Raw genomic sequence first — 16,136 nt, forward strand, 5'->3', positions numbered from 1 at the left:
GGAGAGAGAGAAAGAGAGGGAGAGGGAGAAAGAGAGTGGGAGAGGGGGGAGAGCTAGCAAGAGAGGGAGAGAGAGAGAGAGGGAAAGGGGGGAGAGAAAGAGAGAGGGAGAGGGGGGGAGATAGCAAGAGAGGGAGAGAGAGAAAGAGAGAGGGAAAGGGGGGAGAGAAAGAGAGAGGGAGAGGGGGGAGAGATAGCAAGAGGGGGAGAGAGAGAAAGAGAGAGGGAAAGGGGGGAGAGAAAGAGAGAGGGAGAGGGGGGAGAGATAGCAAGAGAGGGAGAGAGAGAAAGAGAGAGGGAAAGGGGGAGAGAAAGAGAGGGAGGGAGAGAGAGGAGATAAAGGAAGAGGAGAGAGAGAAAGGAAGAGAAAGAAAGAAAGAGGGATAGAAAGAGAGAGAGAGAGAGAGATGCTCAGTGAGCCTTTCTTTGAAGTTGCCTTTCTTTCTTTCTTTCTTTTTCTCTCTTGCTCTCTTGCTCTTTCATTCTTTTTTCTTTCTCTTTCTTTCTTTATTTCTCTTGCTTTCTCTCCTTCCTTCCCTCCTTCCATTTCTTTCATTCCCCCTCTCTATTTTTATTTCTCTTTCATTTTCTTTCTCTCTTTCTTGCTTTCTTTCTTGCTCTTTTTCTTTCTCTCTTTTACCTTCCCTTCCTCTATTTCTTCTTTTCTTTCTCCTTCCTACCTTCTTCCCTCCCTCCCTCCCTTCAGTCCTTCCTCTCTTACTCTCCCCTTTCATAAGTTTCCTTGCTTCCTTCCTCTGTTCCTGTTCCTTCCCCCTTTCTTTCTTTCTTTCTTTCTTTCTTTCTTCCTTTCCTCCCTCCATTTCTTGCTTTCCTTTTCCTTCCTCCCTTCTTTCCTCCCTCACTCCCTTCTTTCACTCCTCTCTTCCTCTCCCCTTTTTGGCTCAAAATATTTTTTTTCTATTTTTCTCCTCTAAAATCTAGGTGCGTCTTATCAGCAGGTGCGTCTTATAGAGCGAAAAATACGGTAGTGTTTGATCTAAAAGGCTCAATTATCAGTATGCACAAATAATACTGTACTAGATGGATAAGTGCTAAGTCAATAACTGTGTTCTTGCTGATTCTTAAAATGGAAACTCAACCTAAAAAAAAATATACCGGTAACAATCCAGCATACAAATAAGAATTCTAAAGGCAAGAAAAACCATCTTAAAACTGCATTTTCATCATCTACGAATTGATAAGCAATTGTGAAGGTGCTCAGTTAAAATTTCACTTTATTTTAAAAGAGAAAATTATGGAGTCAAATAGGAATGTCTGAAGTATCGGATTTCTGTAATTTATTTGTGTAAAAAGAAGCAGCCAGGGTAATTTTGCAGCTTGTCCTCTTTTTACTTGCTGATGTTGCTCACTCTGGTGAAAGAATCTGTTTTATTGGATCTTATGTAGGAAAGCTGTAAAAAGGGCCGGAGTAAATAAGAGAACTGGTAAGCGGTGAAAGCAATATTAGTCAGACAGTAACTGCAAGATTGGGTATTTTCAGGTAAAATAATGGAAGTCCTGCCCTTATCATTCCCTTAAAATGAGGCTTGAAAGGAAGAAAGTAGAACTAGCAACCAACAGGTTTAAATCACTCCTAGCTTTTCCTACCCTGAGTCTACCAGAGAAGGGCGGCCTATAAATTCAAATAATAAATAAATAATAATAAATGTTTTTAAAATATATTTTTTCATATTACCATTTGGTACAGTCTTTACTCTCACTCTGGGGAGATAGGCAGTAGACAGACAGAGAGACAGATATAGGTAAATACTGTACATGATAGATATGGATATATAGAGATGGTAGACTAGTGATGGTGAACCTTTTTCCCCTCGGGTGCCAAAAAAGCATGAGCGTGCCCTACCATGCATGCGTGAGTGCCCACGCCCATAATTTAATGCCCGGGGAGGGCAAAAACAGCTTCCCCCCCTCTCTGGAGGCCCTCTGGAGGCTGGAAATTGCATGTTTCCCAACTTCTGATGGGTCCAGTAGGCTCGGGTTTTGCCCTCCCCAGGCTCCAAAGGTTTCCCTGGAGCTGTGGGAGGGTATAAACGCCCTCACCCATCCCCCCTTGGAGGCTCTCTGGAAGCCAAAAACGCCGTCCCAGAACCTCTGTGTGAGCCAAAAATCAGCTGGCTGGCACACACCTGCACGTTGGAGCTGAGCTAGGGCAACTACTCGCGTACTGGCACTTATGGGTTTGCGTGCCACCTGTGGCACCCATGCCTAATAATAATAATAATAATAATAATAACAACAACAACAACAACAACATAAACGACTCTGGCATAATCCAGTGAAAGTGGTCCCAGTGGTACTTGGCACACTGGGCACAGTGCCAAAGGATCTTGGCGGACATTTGAAAACCATCAGAATTGACAAAATCTCCATCTGTCAATTGCAAAAGGTCGCTTTACTGGGATCAGCAAACATAATTCGCCGCTACATCACACAGTCCTAGGTGCTTGGGAAGCGCCCAACTGGTGATGGAATACGAAATCCAGCATAGTGATCTCGTTTGCTGTGTTGCATTGACATAATAATAATAATAATAATAATAATAATAATAATAATAATAATAATTTATTAGATTTGTATGCCGCCCCTCTCCGAGGACTCGGGGGGGCTATGTTCGCTATCACTGTGATAGACCGTGTGTGCTCATCCAGCCTTTCTTCAATTGACATCTGCCAATTTACTGTTGACTCCCCAGATTCTCAACTTGGTTGACAAAATCACTGTACTCTTAATTACAGACATTCAGTATTTCTATTCTTTTCATTCTTGTCCAAACCAGCATGCAATAGTTCACAATACAAATACAAAACAATAATAAAATAGAAACATTACACATATAATCTCACGCCTCATTATAATTTCCAAAAGTAATAATTGTACAAACAATTTTTTAAAGAGCACAAACCCAATGCTAAAATAGAATAAAACAGAAACTTAAAACTTCACCTTTCGGTATTGGGTGTACAATACAGAAGAGTTTGTGAGTATAATGATATGTTTTTTCCTCTTAAATCAGGGAGTAGGAATCCAGTCTATTGAAGAACTGCACCTAATAATAGCAAGTGTGAGAACTGGATTCTATAATAAAATATATTATGATTACACTGTAAATGATAATTTGTGTATATGTACATTTATGCAGCATGGGGGGGGGAACTCATTGGTTTTGTTTTGATAGATGATAATTCTTGTTACAGTGCTAAAATTATCACTAGATAATATCCGTCAGTCTTTGCTATTAAATTTTTTTTTGAAAGCTTCTATTTTAAGTTACACTTTGGTGGGTAGAAAAAAATGGTTATTTAATGGAAAAACAAGGGCAACTGAAATATGAAGCTTATTGCCTGGGTTTATAAACCCTTTTTTCCCCAATTGTAAATTACACACTATCCCCCCCCCCAATTATTTATTTAGCAGTTGTAAATTTTGCATCTTACTGTGAATGTATCTTGTACAAGTTGATATTATTAAAAATGTATAAAAAGTGTAAAATAATCTGAATATACATTGTTGCTATTTGAAAATTCTATTTCATTCATGTCCTTTTTAATTTTTCTAATAATGTCAAGCGCCAGGGAAATCAAGAAATTCAGGCAGTTCAAGTGAGTATAAAGTTTTATTGCAAGTTTAAGCTCTCTACAACAATCTGAACTACCAGGTACTAGCTGTCAAGGGACCTTTGCTTGTAGGAATTAAGTATAGAAAGAAATTCAAGGTGGAATGGACTTAGATCTCTTGTGGATGTGCAGGGACTCATGACTGATGACGAGTTTGATCCCTCCCTCAGGCTTATAACCAATAACCTGTACATTATTTTCACTTTCCTGAAATCTACAATGTTATGTGACTTTGCACTCATATTAGAAAATTCTAATCAGGTTTGTCTTACTGTATTTTATGGAATGAATGGTAGCAGGGAATATATTTGCAAAGTGAACCAAATATTTGTCCTATTTATTATCTGATAAATTGAATTACAGTACTTTATTGCAGCAGTTCCATATCTTTTTAAAAAATAAATTTGTTTATTTAATATTTTTTGATTCAGCTAGTTTTTATTTTTTTGATATGTTTAATTAAAATATTTAGGAATTGATTGTCTTATATGAAGAACTTCAAAGGCTAGGTGAAGTATGTCCTGATCTGGGAATGTAATGCTTGAAAGTCCTAATTCAGTTTGATCCTGCATATTCATCAATTTAATTCAGACACTTGGCAGCTGATTGATATTTATGATGGTTGCAGTGTCCTGGGGTCATGTGATCACTGGGCCATGGGGGCATAGTGGTTAGAATGCAGTACTGAGGGCTGTTTCTGTTGACTGCCGACCGCCAACAGTTTAGCAGTTCGATCCTCACTGGCTCAAGGTTGACTCGGCCCTCCATCCTTCCGAGGTCAGTAATATGAGGTCCCAGACTGTTGCGGGCAATATGCTTACTCTGTAAACCATTTAGAGTGGGCTGTAAAGCACCGTGAAGCAGTAAAAGTGTTATTGCTATTGCTGTTTTGCGATCTTCTGACAAGCAAAGTCAATGTGGAAGCCAGAATCACTTAAGAACTGTGTTACTAACACAACATCTGTGGTTTTTCACTCAACAACTATGGCACAAAAGGTCATAAAATGGGGCAAGGTTCACTTAACAACTGTCTCAATTAGCAACAAAAATTTTGGTAGGCAATTGTGATAATAAGTGAAGGACTACCTGTACATTCAGAAGATATTTGGTCATATAAATATTAATACCACTCTACAATGCCCTAGTCAGACCACACCAAGAGTACTGCATTCAATTTGGGTCACCCCACTACAAAAAGGACACTGAAACTCTAGAGAATGTACAGAAAAGAGCAACTAAAATGATAAAGCTGTGGCGAGGGGGACGTTTGCCCATGTTCGCCTGGTGCACCAGTTGCGGCCCTATTTGGACCGGGACTCACCGCTAACAGTCACTCATGCCCTCATCACCTAGAGGTTCGACTACTGTAACGCTCTCTACATGGGGCTACCTTTGAAAAGTGTTCGGAAACTTCAGATCGTGCAGAATGCAGCTGCGAGAGCAGTCATGGGCTTCCCCAGGTATGCCCATGTTACACCAACACTCCGCAGTCTGCATTGGTTGCTGATCAATTTCCGGTTACAATTCAGAGTGTTGGTTATGACCTATAAAGCCCTTCATGGCATCGGACCAGAATATCTTCGAGACCGCCTTCTGCTGCACGAATCCTAGCGACCGATTAGGTCCCACAGAGTGGGCCTTCTCCGGATCCTGTCAACTAAACAATGTCGGTTGGCGGGCCCCAGGGGAAGAGCCTTCTCTGTGGCGGCCCCGACTCTGGAACCAGCTCCCCCCAGAGATTAGAACTGCCCCTACCCTCCTTGCTTTTCGCAAACTCCTTAAAACCCACCTTTGTCGTCAGGCATGGGGGAACTGAGATATCTCCCCCGGGCCTATATAATTTATGTATGGTATGTTTGTAGGTATATCTGCTTAAAAATGGGGGTTTTCAACTGTTTTAAATTTTAAATTGTAAATTATTAGATTTGTCAGGAAGTGTTTTTATTGTGTTGTGAGCCGCCCCGAGTCTACGGAGAGGGGCGGCATACAAATCTAATAAATAAATAAATAAATAAAATAAATAAAGAGACTGGAAACCAAGACATACGAAGAGAGGTTGCTGGGACTGGGCATGGATAGTTTAGCAAAAAGGAGGGTCAGAGGGGACATGACGGCAGTATACAGATATTTGAGGGGTTGTCACAGAGGAGGGGGTCACACTATTTCCCAGGGCACCAGAAGGCCAGACCAGGAGCAATGGATGGAAACTGACCAAGGAGAGATTCAACTTGGAAATAAGGAAGAACTTTCTGACCGTGAGAGCCATCAACCAGTGGAGCAGCCTGCCAGCAGAGGTTGTGAATGCCCCATCACTTGACACATTCAAAAGGAAATTGGACTGCCATCTGGTTGGGGTGGTGTAGGATTTCCTGCTTGAGCAGGGTGTTGGACCTGATCACCTGCAAAGTCCCTTCCAACTCTAATAAACAAACAAACAAACAAACACACACACGCACACACACTATCCCAAAGGTGCTTTTGGACTTTCTGGTTTTTCTTTGAAGACATTTCACTTCTCATCCAAGAAGCTTTTTCAGATAGAAAGTCCAGTTGCCTCTTGAAAATATCTTTGGGATAACCATGACCTGGATGACTGAGAATCTCCATAGACATTTGGTCATACATTAGTTAGTTAGTCAAGACATTATGTCATAAACTTTCTGTGATTGCCTTGTGTTGTTTCCCAGCAAAAAGCTGCATAATGTTGCTGTGGTATCCACGAGCAAGGAGTCAAAAAATGGCCACAAGTGTGTGATCAAAGCCCTGTGTGTTTTGTGTGTACCTGATTGCAAGGCATGTGCTGTTTATGACTTGACAAGTTTATGGCTGCATCCTAGACTGTAGAAGTTTATCATTTGCTCCAGCAGTTGCTATGAACAGGGCAGAATTTACAAGCGAGTCTCTTATTGTTGAGGAATTGTGATGCAAACAGAAAATATAATTTGACAGTACAGTATAAGCTAATGATTAAAAAAGAATGGAGGGAAAGGTGAGGAATTCTTGTTTTTATCCCAGAAGCTTCTGCAGAGTTTCAAATGTACACAGTTCACATTCTTGCTTATTTTTTTTTAAAAAATATGCCTATCCATTACCTGCATGTCTTGTTTAGTTGGACTTGTATGGAAATTGTCTCTTGGGTTCTCAGTAACTGGTGTAGCTGAACCTCGAGTTACGTATATTCTCTACTGTTGGAAAAGGTCTTGAAAAAAATTGAGTGACAGTTTCTGATACATCAGGGGGGAAGTAAAAGAACCCCCACCCCCAGAAACTTCTCATGTGTTACACAAAGCATATAAAATAATCTCATTATTTCTGCAATGTGAGCAGCTACAGTTAAAAAAGTTCAGTTCCACTTGAATTATTAACACAAGTCATAGTGGTAAGTTTGACTTTATCTCTTTTTTAAAAACAACAATTTGTTGAACATTTGATTCTGGGCTGTTTTATGCCTGTTTTGCATTAAGGAATTCTTCCTAGGGAGGCTTTATAAGCTTATAGCATGTTTCTCAAAAATGAACTGTAAAAGATTCCGTGTTGATTTCATTTTGATGTTATATCAAATCCAGGATCTTGGATTTTCATGTTTGATTTTTTTTTCTACATTTGTTTTTCTTTTGCTTGCTTGGTAGAACTTAGAGTCCTATAGCATAACACTATACCACTGTAGAGGTTAGCCTTCCGTTGTCATTTCATTGTATCTTAAGTGTTCTGCCTGGCTCTATGGTAAGAGTCTCCCGAAAATTCAAGGGTACAAATTTCAGACACACACGCTTGAAAGTTCAAAAACAATGTTCTTTATCACAAAAATTTAAAAGAAACAAAGCACCCTTTTTGTATTGCAAAGAGCACTCGTCCCAAAACAAGCTGGTAGTCTGTACAATCCCCTTAATCAGTCTTTAATTACTTAGCTAGCAGCTGTGAAGAACCGTCACAGCCCTTCTTCTTCCACGAAGTGAAACACACACACACTTTGCTCTGCTTTGGTTTCAGTCGTGAAAAATCAACAAACAAAGTCTGGAAACAGCAAGGCACAGTCCTGAAGAACAACGATCAGATAATCTTCCACAACGGCCAAACCAACACGCTGCTATTTATATCAGCAGCTCTAATTATTGGAACCCCACCCAAACACAGGTGGCCTCTCTTATCTCCTGTAATATTTCTGCAATTGGTCTCTTCTATGCATAATTCTGTGCATGCGTGGGTCTAATACTTCCTCATCCGAATCAACCGAAGATAATGGAGATTGGCTTCCTGGGCTGTGTGCCAAGCCCCCCTCTTCCAAGTCACCCCCACCTTCTTCGTCCGAGGAAACTGCACTACCTGCCTCTGTCGGCAATAAAACAGGCCTATGACATGTTGATGTTTCCCCTGCATCCACCTCCACATTCCTTGGGGCAGGAGCTGGGCCAGAGCCAACCACAACATTAAGAAGCAAAAGAATTTTGCAGAAAATCTTGGAATATATTTGGCACCTCCATTGGAATCCATAATGGGGAAAGCAAAATCTAGATGAAGCCTATAGAGCATATGTCTGCAGGCTTCTGTGTATAGCCTGGAGGTATTTTCTAAACATTCAATAAATTCACCAGTGTTTAATGTTGCTGTTGCAGGTAAGAATCTCCTACCACTGTCCAGAAAAAACATGCTACTAAGCATCTTCAACACCTTCAGGCCTCACTGACGCCACCAGCTGCAACTGTCAACAGCTGAATGATGCTCCAGGTATTCCTTTGTGGCCCACAATCATTTTTAATTTAGCAATGTGAATTCTATAAATTGGCCAGACCTGACATAGTTTTTTGACCTTCCTGTGGATAGACTAGGAGGCTGCAATTTTAAAAATGTCAGCAGTGATTAGGAGTTCTTTATTTTCATTTAACTTTAAAAACATGGCTTTTGCATCAGTGCTGGATTTATTAGAAAGAATCCGATTCATGTTAGCAGTGCTTTCTGTAATGATTGTATAAACAGGCAATCATTCTGGATTAAACAAGTCAATCCAGGTAAATTGATTGCAAAGAAATGATCATTCACACCAATATTTTGGTACTTCTGTTAAGCATACAGGGAGGGACATGCAGTTCACAGAGCTATTACAGGTGGAGACGAAGCACCGTACAGGGAGGAGGTTCACAAATTATCCACATGGGGCTTGGAAAACAACCCGCACCTGAACATCGGCAAGACAAAGGAGATGGTATTGGACTTATGGAAGAAGAGAGAGGAACCTGCACCACTTTACATTTAGTGGAGCTGTGTGGAGAGAGTTTCCTCTAAATTCCTGGGAGCAGGAAGGGCTACCAAAATTTTTACTACCACGCTGTGGCCGTGGCTTATAGAGGATGTCCTGCATTTTCTTTCAGTGCAAATTGGGTGCTTTGGGTTGGAGCTCCATTTTTGCTACTCCACTGCCTTCCCCCCCCCCCCCGGTCCGGGCAGTTGCCCATCCCCTGTCTGGGAGTCATCTCAGTGAAGATCTCACCTGGAAAATCAACACGACCCAGGTGGCCAGAATGGCACAAAAGAAACCCTGCTTCTTCAGGGTCTTGCAAAAAAACAAAATGGACCAACAACCGATGACTTCCTTTTACCAGTCCACAATGGAAAGCGTCCTCATTCATTGCATTACGGTGTGGGTATGCCAGCTTCACAGCGGATAGAAAGGCATTATAAAGGGTGATGAGCACAGCCCAAAACATTGTGGGCTGTCCCAATACCGCTAGATTACATCGCTAGAGTTCACTTAATCCAGTTTGCCAAGACATGCATATATGAAGAATCGAGCAAATGCTTACTTCCTTATGCATGTATGTAATACAGGAAGGAAGGAAGTCAGGCAGAAAAACAAAGGGAGGGAAGAAAGAAAGAAAGAAAGAAAGAAAGAAAGAAAGAAAGAAAGAAAGAAAGAAAGAAAGAGATTCACAAAGAATCTACCAAGGGTTCTGCCTCTATTATGAGGTCAGGATACGACTCCAGAACATATAAAATAAATTAAGACAGAAGTAATTTTGAGCATTTGCGATAAACAAAATGACACATTCAGGTTTCTGATCGTTGACTTGAGGGTCTTGGTTGTGGAATGTACAGGCATAAAACCTTGTGTAAAAACTGCAGAAGAATCTGTAATCTATTATTCTTTATCAACATCATTTTTTGTGCGTAATTGTTTTTGTTTGTCCAATGGGAAGCTGAGAAATGATCCGTGTATTTGCAGACACAGCACGTAGCTCCCAGAGTCTTTAGCAAATATATGAGAATCATTTCTCTAGCAGCATGTTGGAACCAGCTTTATCTGCCGAGTTTCTCCTTGCCACTCTGGCACTAAAGATATGAAATTTGTCAAGAAAAAGGAAATTACAGACAATCCCGCTTTAGAGTCATGTGTTCTATTGAATAAAACATTGCCTATCTAGTTTGACTTCAATGATTGCTTAAAATGATAATTGGATATCTCCTGCCAATGGAACTGTTTCTAAACCAAAAAATCAGATTTGTAAAGGATATTGGTGGCTACGCAGGAGTCATATTGATACTCTAAAATCAACAAAAGGACTAACTATTTAAACAAAAAAAGCCAGGTTGAATTGGGATTTAAACAATTTTAAAATGAATATACATATTATTCTTTCTAACAGCAAACGAGCAGCACAACACATATTGGGAATACCACAAGTTTTTTGTTTTGTGCTGGCTTTGCTTTCAAAAAGCTCCCTGTCCTATTGTCTCTCCTATAGCTCCTATATCTATCCCTATATGTTTTCTTCTATTATTTCATTGATGTATTTTAATCCTACATTTTCTCTTCTTTCTTTCTTTGATATATTTTACTTCGAGTACATCCTCTATAACTTTCATTGTGTATTGGACTAACTAACTAACTAACTAACTAAATATTATTTCAAACATCATGCTTTTAGAGCAGAAGTCTTCTGCATAGCTGGCTGGAGAATTCTGAGAGTTGAAGTCCACAAGTCTTCCAAGTTTGATGACCCCTGTTTGATAGCATGCTCCTCTTCAGAAAACCATCCCTGAATATATAATCATCCCTGAATATATATTAAGCAGTGGAGTTTCACAGGGCTGCCAAAAAATGCTATCAGTTTTCTTTTTTGTTACGTTCTGAAAAATGCAGTGCTGTCTTGATCAGGTTTTCTGCCATTCATGGAAATTCAGCCGTCGAATAAAAAAGGGACTTGCTTCCAAGAGAAGGCAATAGGAAAACTCTACATATTTAAAGTGTTGGTTATCACCTATAAAAACCTACATGGCATAGAATCAGATTACTTACGGGACTGTCTTCTGTCTCACACTTTCCAGCGACAGATCAGATCCCACAGAGTTGGCCTCCTCTGGGTCCCGTTGGCCAAACAGTGTTAGCAGGCAGGACAATGGGGAAGGACCTTCTCTGTGGGGGCTCCAGCTCTCTGGAACAAACTTCCCCCAGAGATTCGCACCGCTCCCATCCTCCTGGCTTTGCAAAAGGCCTTAAAAACATGGCTTTGTTACCGGACCTGGGGCTATTGAGCAACAATACAACTCCAGCCTGATGAATGATTGATGGATGAATGTTTTTAAATTTGGGGGGTTTTATTCATTGTATAATGTTTTTATTGTTGTACGCTGCCCAGAGTCCCTTCTGGAGGTGGGTGGCTTATAAATCCAATAAATTGAATTGAATTGAATTGTGGCTGTTTCTTTCCAAAGACCTTTATTAACTTCTTTTCAACTGAAGTTGTTTCAAAGATAGCCCTTAGCAAAAATCAAAATTGGATTGGGCAGTTGGAACACAGGGTAGCGTATAGTTTTTGTTACAGAATGGGCTGTTAGTGTTTTGTTTGGCTGGAATTCTAAATGAAATATTCCAGAATTACTGTATTAGTATTACCTAGAATTATATACCGTGTTTCCCCGAAAGTAAGACAGTGTCTTACTTTCTTTTTACCCCCAAAAGCCCCACTACGTCTTACTTTCGGGGTATGTCTTACATTGGAAAAAAATTGAAAGGGTCGCGTTCCCGAAGGCATCTCCCCAGAGTCCAGAAGGGCAGCCGCGGGACAGGAGCCTCGTGAGCCCTTTTCCAAGTTCAACCTCAGGGCTCCAAGCGGCGTGCATGCGTGGAGCCACAGACGCGTGTCGGGGAAGCGTGTGTCTGGAGGGGAGGAGCCGCTCTGCGCAGTTGGGCAGCCCCACCTGCCTGCCGGAAAGGAGGCGGGCGAAGGAGGGCGCAGCTCCGGCCGCTCGCCTCGGAGCCGGTCGGCCTCGCTGGCCGCTTGCAGCCGAGCCTCGGCAGGACTCGGTTGCTGGGACGAGCGCCTTCGCTGCAAGCCGCCGCCCGCTCGGCTCGCTTTGGACCAGCGCCGTCCTTCGCTTTGCCAAGCCGGGGAAGAGGCGGTGGCGCCGCGGCGAGGCGAAGGTGAGGGGCGCGCGGCGAACTTGGAAGCGACGTCATCGGGCTCCCCCCCCGGCAATACCCCCTTACTTTCTTTCGGGGTACGGCTTATATTAGCCGACCCCCCTGAAACCCCCGATACGTCTTACAATCGGGGGTGTCTTACTATCGGGGAAACAGGGTAGCTGCTGAAATGTATAGTATTATTGCTGAGTGATGTTTGCCAATAGCTTTATAAAGTTTTTATTAGACTAGCTGCCTAATTCATGTCCTCAAGTTCATCTAATTCAGGCAGATATTCTTAAGATGAAGCCACAAATTATGGCTAAATTTGTGGTTAAATAAATAAAAAGCAATAGCACAAAGTAGATTTGACAATCAACATTCTAACCAACTATGGCTATTCGAGCTTGGCCAACCCTTTAAAGCTGTAAAATTTTGTTATTACAACATCTCTTTAAGTGCCACATTTCTGCCTGTAACACTTCAGATGTTAGGAAAAGAACTATTCAAGCTTTATAAAATTAGCCCTAGTCATTTTCCAAATACTTCTGAGAAAAAATTGGCAAGCTTCTTTTTGCTCTTTGCTATTGTTTTAAAGGAGAAGGCAAAAGATAGGAATTCTCAGTTGTATGCCTCAAGTTAGAAATTTATATGATAGAGTTGAGGATTAAGGAGGTGTTACACTTTACTTGTATAAGAAGTAAACATTGCAAGTTCTCAGTTTTGTATTTTAAGCCAGGAAATTTCAGCCTCAATTTTTGATTTACTCATTCAAAACCAGCTTATAATAGCCTATCCAAAACTGAAATATAATAGAACTGAAGAAGCTTCTTGGATGAAGTCAAACATTTTCAAAGAAAAATAAAAAATAGTATTTGGGAAAAAAGCACCTTTGGCACAACCCTGACCTGGATGATTGACAATCTTCATAGATATTCAACTATTCAAAAGTTATTTGAATAAATGATTAGTCTCTTCTGAACTTGGTTGAAAGTTTGCCTGTACCAGAGATTTTAGGGCTGGATCTCAAATGTTGTCCTATGGATTTTGAAAAGATTATTCTGAAATGAAAAGTTTGAAAATCTAAACCAGAGGTCCCCAAACTTGGCAACTATAAGACTTGTGGAGGTTGGCTGGAGAATTCTGGGAGTTGAAGTCCACAAGTCTTAAAGTTGCCAAGTTTGAAGCCCTCTAGTCTAAATTGACATTACTTATTAAGCTATAGGTACTGATTTCATCAAAATAATAATCTTGTAAATTTTTGTTCCATTAATAAAGGGGCTACAATCTTCACTGGAAACTATTGTTTTGGCTGACTCTGCAAGCCACTGTAAATGATTGCCAGATTGTAATTACTTGAGTTAATATTCTTGTTGCCTGACCGTCATTCTCTTGTGACTATGTACCCGTTAATAGTCCTATAAATACTATAAACCAGATTTCTCCAGTTTGTTGCCCTCTGGTCACGTTGGATTTAAACTGGACTTTTCTCTCCAACAGAAAATCCAACAATATCTGAAGGTACCATGTTAAGGGAAGTATCCTCTATTCTTTTAGACGTGTCTGTTTCGAAATAGTGTGAACAATGAAAACAGACAAGAGTTCTTAACATGAGACACGTAAGAAATTAGAAATTACTATCTTATAAAGATAATAAATGCAGTTAATTTAAGATAGGGTATATTGAGGTCTAACAGTGAAAATAAATTCCAAACAGGTGAATTCCCCCCCCAGAACATTTTAGTTCATATACTGAATTTCTTTTTGTATAGCAATATCTATCTATAAAGAGATAGATGTAAATATATATACATGTATATATATATACATATTATATGTAACAAAAGATATACAATATTTATATTGTATAATAATAATTACATATTAACATTTTGAAATAAGCTTCCCAGAAGCTTTTAAATATCAAAACCATACAGAACATAAATTTACTTTTAAAGTCAGAAAGAAGTAGCAGTGAAAGAACGGTTCTTCAGCGAAGGCAATTATAAATGTGGGCCACTTTGGTATGTACTGTAACAATCCAAGTAATGGCAGAATTTTCCAAGCAGCTCTTCTTCAGCTGGCATGCAAACAAAGATGTAAATCCAGTGTTTGTCAGGTATGTATGGCATTTTATACATGCAGCTTCTCCATCTTTCAGATTTTTGTTTCTGGTCCCTCAGCAATCAGAGGCTGAAATGAATTTCGGATATTAGCCACTTCAGCTAAACACAGATGTCCAAAGCCTTTATTGTACCAGTCTAATGAATGACCTCTGAAGGAAAACAAAGAGAAAGTATTATGTCAAATTACGAGTTCCTTAGTCTCATCTGAACATAAGAAATTATTTGCAGATTTCTGACAATAGATAATAAGTCCCCAAATTTCCAGACATTGGAAATGGGCCAAAGATTCATCATTCAGATTTGCAGTTAGACATAGGTCTTTTCTGTATAAGTGGTCATGTATCAATTACCCAAACCAGTGCAGGTGTCCATATATTGGTTATGACCTATAAAGTGTTGGTTATGACCTATAAAGCCCTTCATGGCACCGGGCCAGGTTATCTCCAGGACCGCCTTCTGCCGCACGAATCCCAGCGACCAATTAGGTCCCACAGAGTGGGCCTTCTCCGGGTCCCGTCAACTAAACAATATATTTTGGCGGGACCCAGGGGAAGAGCCTTCTCTGTGGCGGCCCCGGCCCTCTGGAACCAACTCCCCCCAGAGATTAGAATAGCCCCCACCCTTCTTGCCTTTCGTAAGCTTCTTAAAACCCACCTCTGTCATCAGGCATGGGGGAACTAAGTTATTCTTTCCCCCTAGGCTTCTACAATTTATGTATGGTATGTTTGTATGTATGATTGGTTTTAAAATAAAGGTTTTTAGCTGTTTTAGTATTGGATTGTCGCATGTTGTTTTTACCACTGTTGTTAGCCGCCCCGAGTCTATGGAGATGGGCGGCATACAAATCCAACAAATAAATAAATAAATATTACTTGACTGTAGAAAACACAACTTTGGCAACCGAGTAGTTAATGCCTGGAACTCATTACCTGACTCTAGTTTTATGACCAAACCCCAAAAACGTTACCCTTAGACTAGCCACTGTTGACCTCACCCGATTGCTAAAAGGTCAGTAAGGGGCGTGAATGAGTGCACCAATGTACCTACCGTAATGTTTCCCTCTTATTGGTACCCATCCCATGTATATAAACAATGTTATATCTATGTATACTAACAATACGTACTTGACAAAATAAATAAATAAAATATTGGAGGGGGGACATTTGTAACTTGCTTGAGGTTATACATTTTTCAAACGCACTTTTTCAATTATAAATCTGACATAGCAATTGCTTAAATCTAGGTACCGATCTCTTCAATCATAACTTTGTTAAAACTGAATTCAGAAAATAATTTGGGAGGAACACCCAACTACTGGAATCAATCATGAAACGACATAATAACTCTGGAACGCTTGTATGACCCAAGACTAGTCAGATACATACAACTGTTCTTGTAATGTACATAGTAATACTGTAGAGTAAATTCTATTGCATTTAATGAATTATTCTTGAGTAAATAGTCATGAGATCAATATGTATATTTTTATTTACAACTAAAGGATGGAAGTTATATTAGTAATTGTACTGTACAACTTATATTGCCAAACAATACTCAGGAATGCTAGTTGTGCAAAAAGATTGCTGACAAAAATGTTGGCATTGATCTTTGCAGAACTTACTTGAGGTCAATCCTGCAGATGTGTGTCAGTCGAGATTTTCCAGAGCCACAAGGTTCTATCAAATATTGGGAATCCAGGACAACTGCTCGCACATCCCCCATCAAAGGAGTTTCATCGTGTTCTACAGAGATAGCCACCAGCACGCACATCCCCTTAGGTAAGTCGGTCCTCCAGGCCCTGTTTAGATGATAATTGGAGGGGCAACATTGCAATAAAAATAATGGCAAGTATATTTGTTTTTCAGTCTTTTCCAAACTAGAGTTGTTCAGATGTGATGGGATTTATTCCTTAAGACTTTTAATCAGTCAGCCTCAAAGCTGACTGGATCCTCTCTATCTTAAGAGCAGGGGTGGGTTCTAA

At 40.3% G+C, this 16,136-nt stretch overlaps 1 protein-coding gene across 6 annotated transcripts in view; it reads right to left on the bottom strand.

The window, feature by feature from the left end:
- Positions 1-13,692: 13,692 nt before the first annotated feature.
- Positions 13,693-16,136, bottom strand: part of STARD13 (StAR related lipid transfer domain containing 13) — a 142,738-nt gene continuing 140,294 nt past the window's right edge. For all 6 annotated transcript variants that reach the window (XM_070749895.1, XM_070749899.1, XM_070749894.1 and 3 more), the window contains exons 13-14: positions 15,777-15,953; positions 13,693-14,304 (exon numbers count right to left, since the gene is read on the bottom strand). In XM_070749895.1, coding sequence (XP_070605996.1) covers positions 14,187-14,304; positions 15,777-15,953 — 295 coding nt within the window. In that variant the 3' untranslated portion in view covers positions 13,693-14,186. The remainder of the gene's footprint in view (positions 14,305-15,776; positions 15,954-16,136) is intronic.

Source organism: Erythrolamprus reginae, chromosome 4, assembly GCF_031021105.1.
Source record: "Erythrolamprus reginae isolate rEryReg1 chromosome 4, rEryReg1.hap1, whole genome shotgun sequence".
NCBI classification, from domain to species: Eukaryota; Metazoa; Chordata; class Lepidosauria; order Squamata; family Dipsadidae; genus Erythrolamprus; species Erythrolamprus reginae.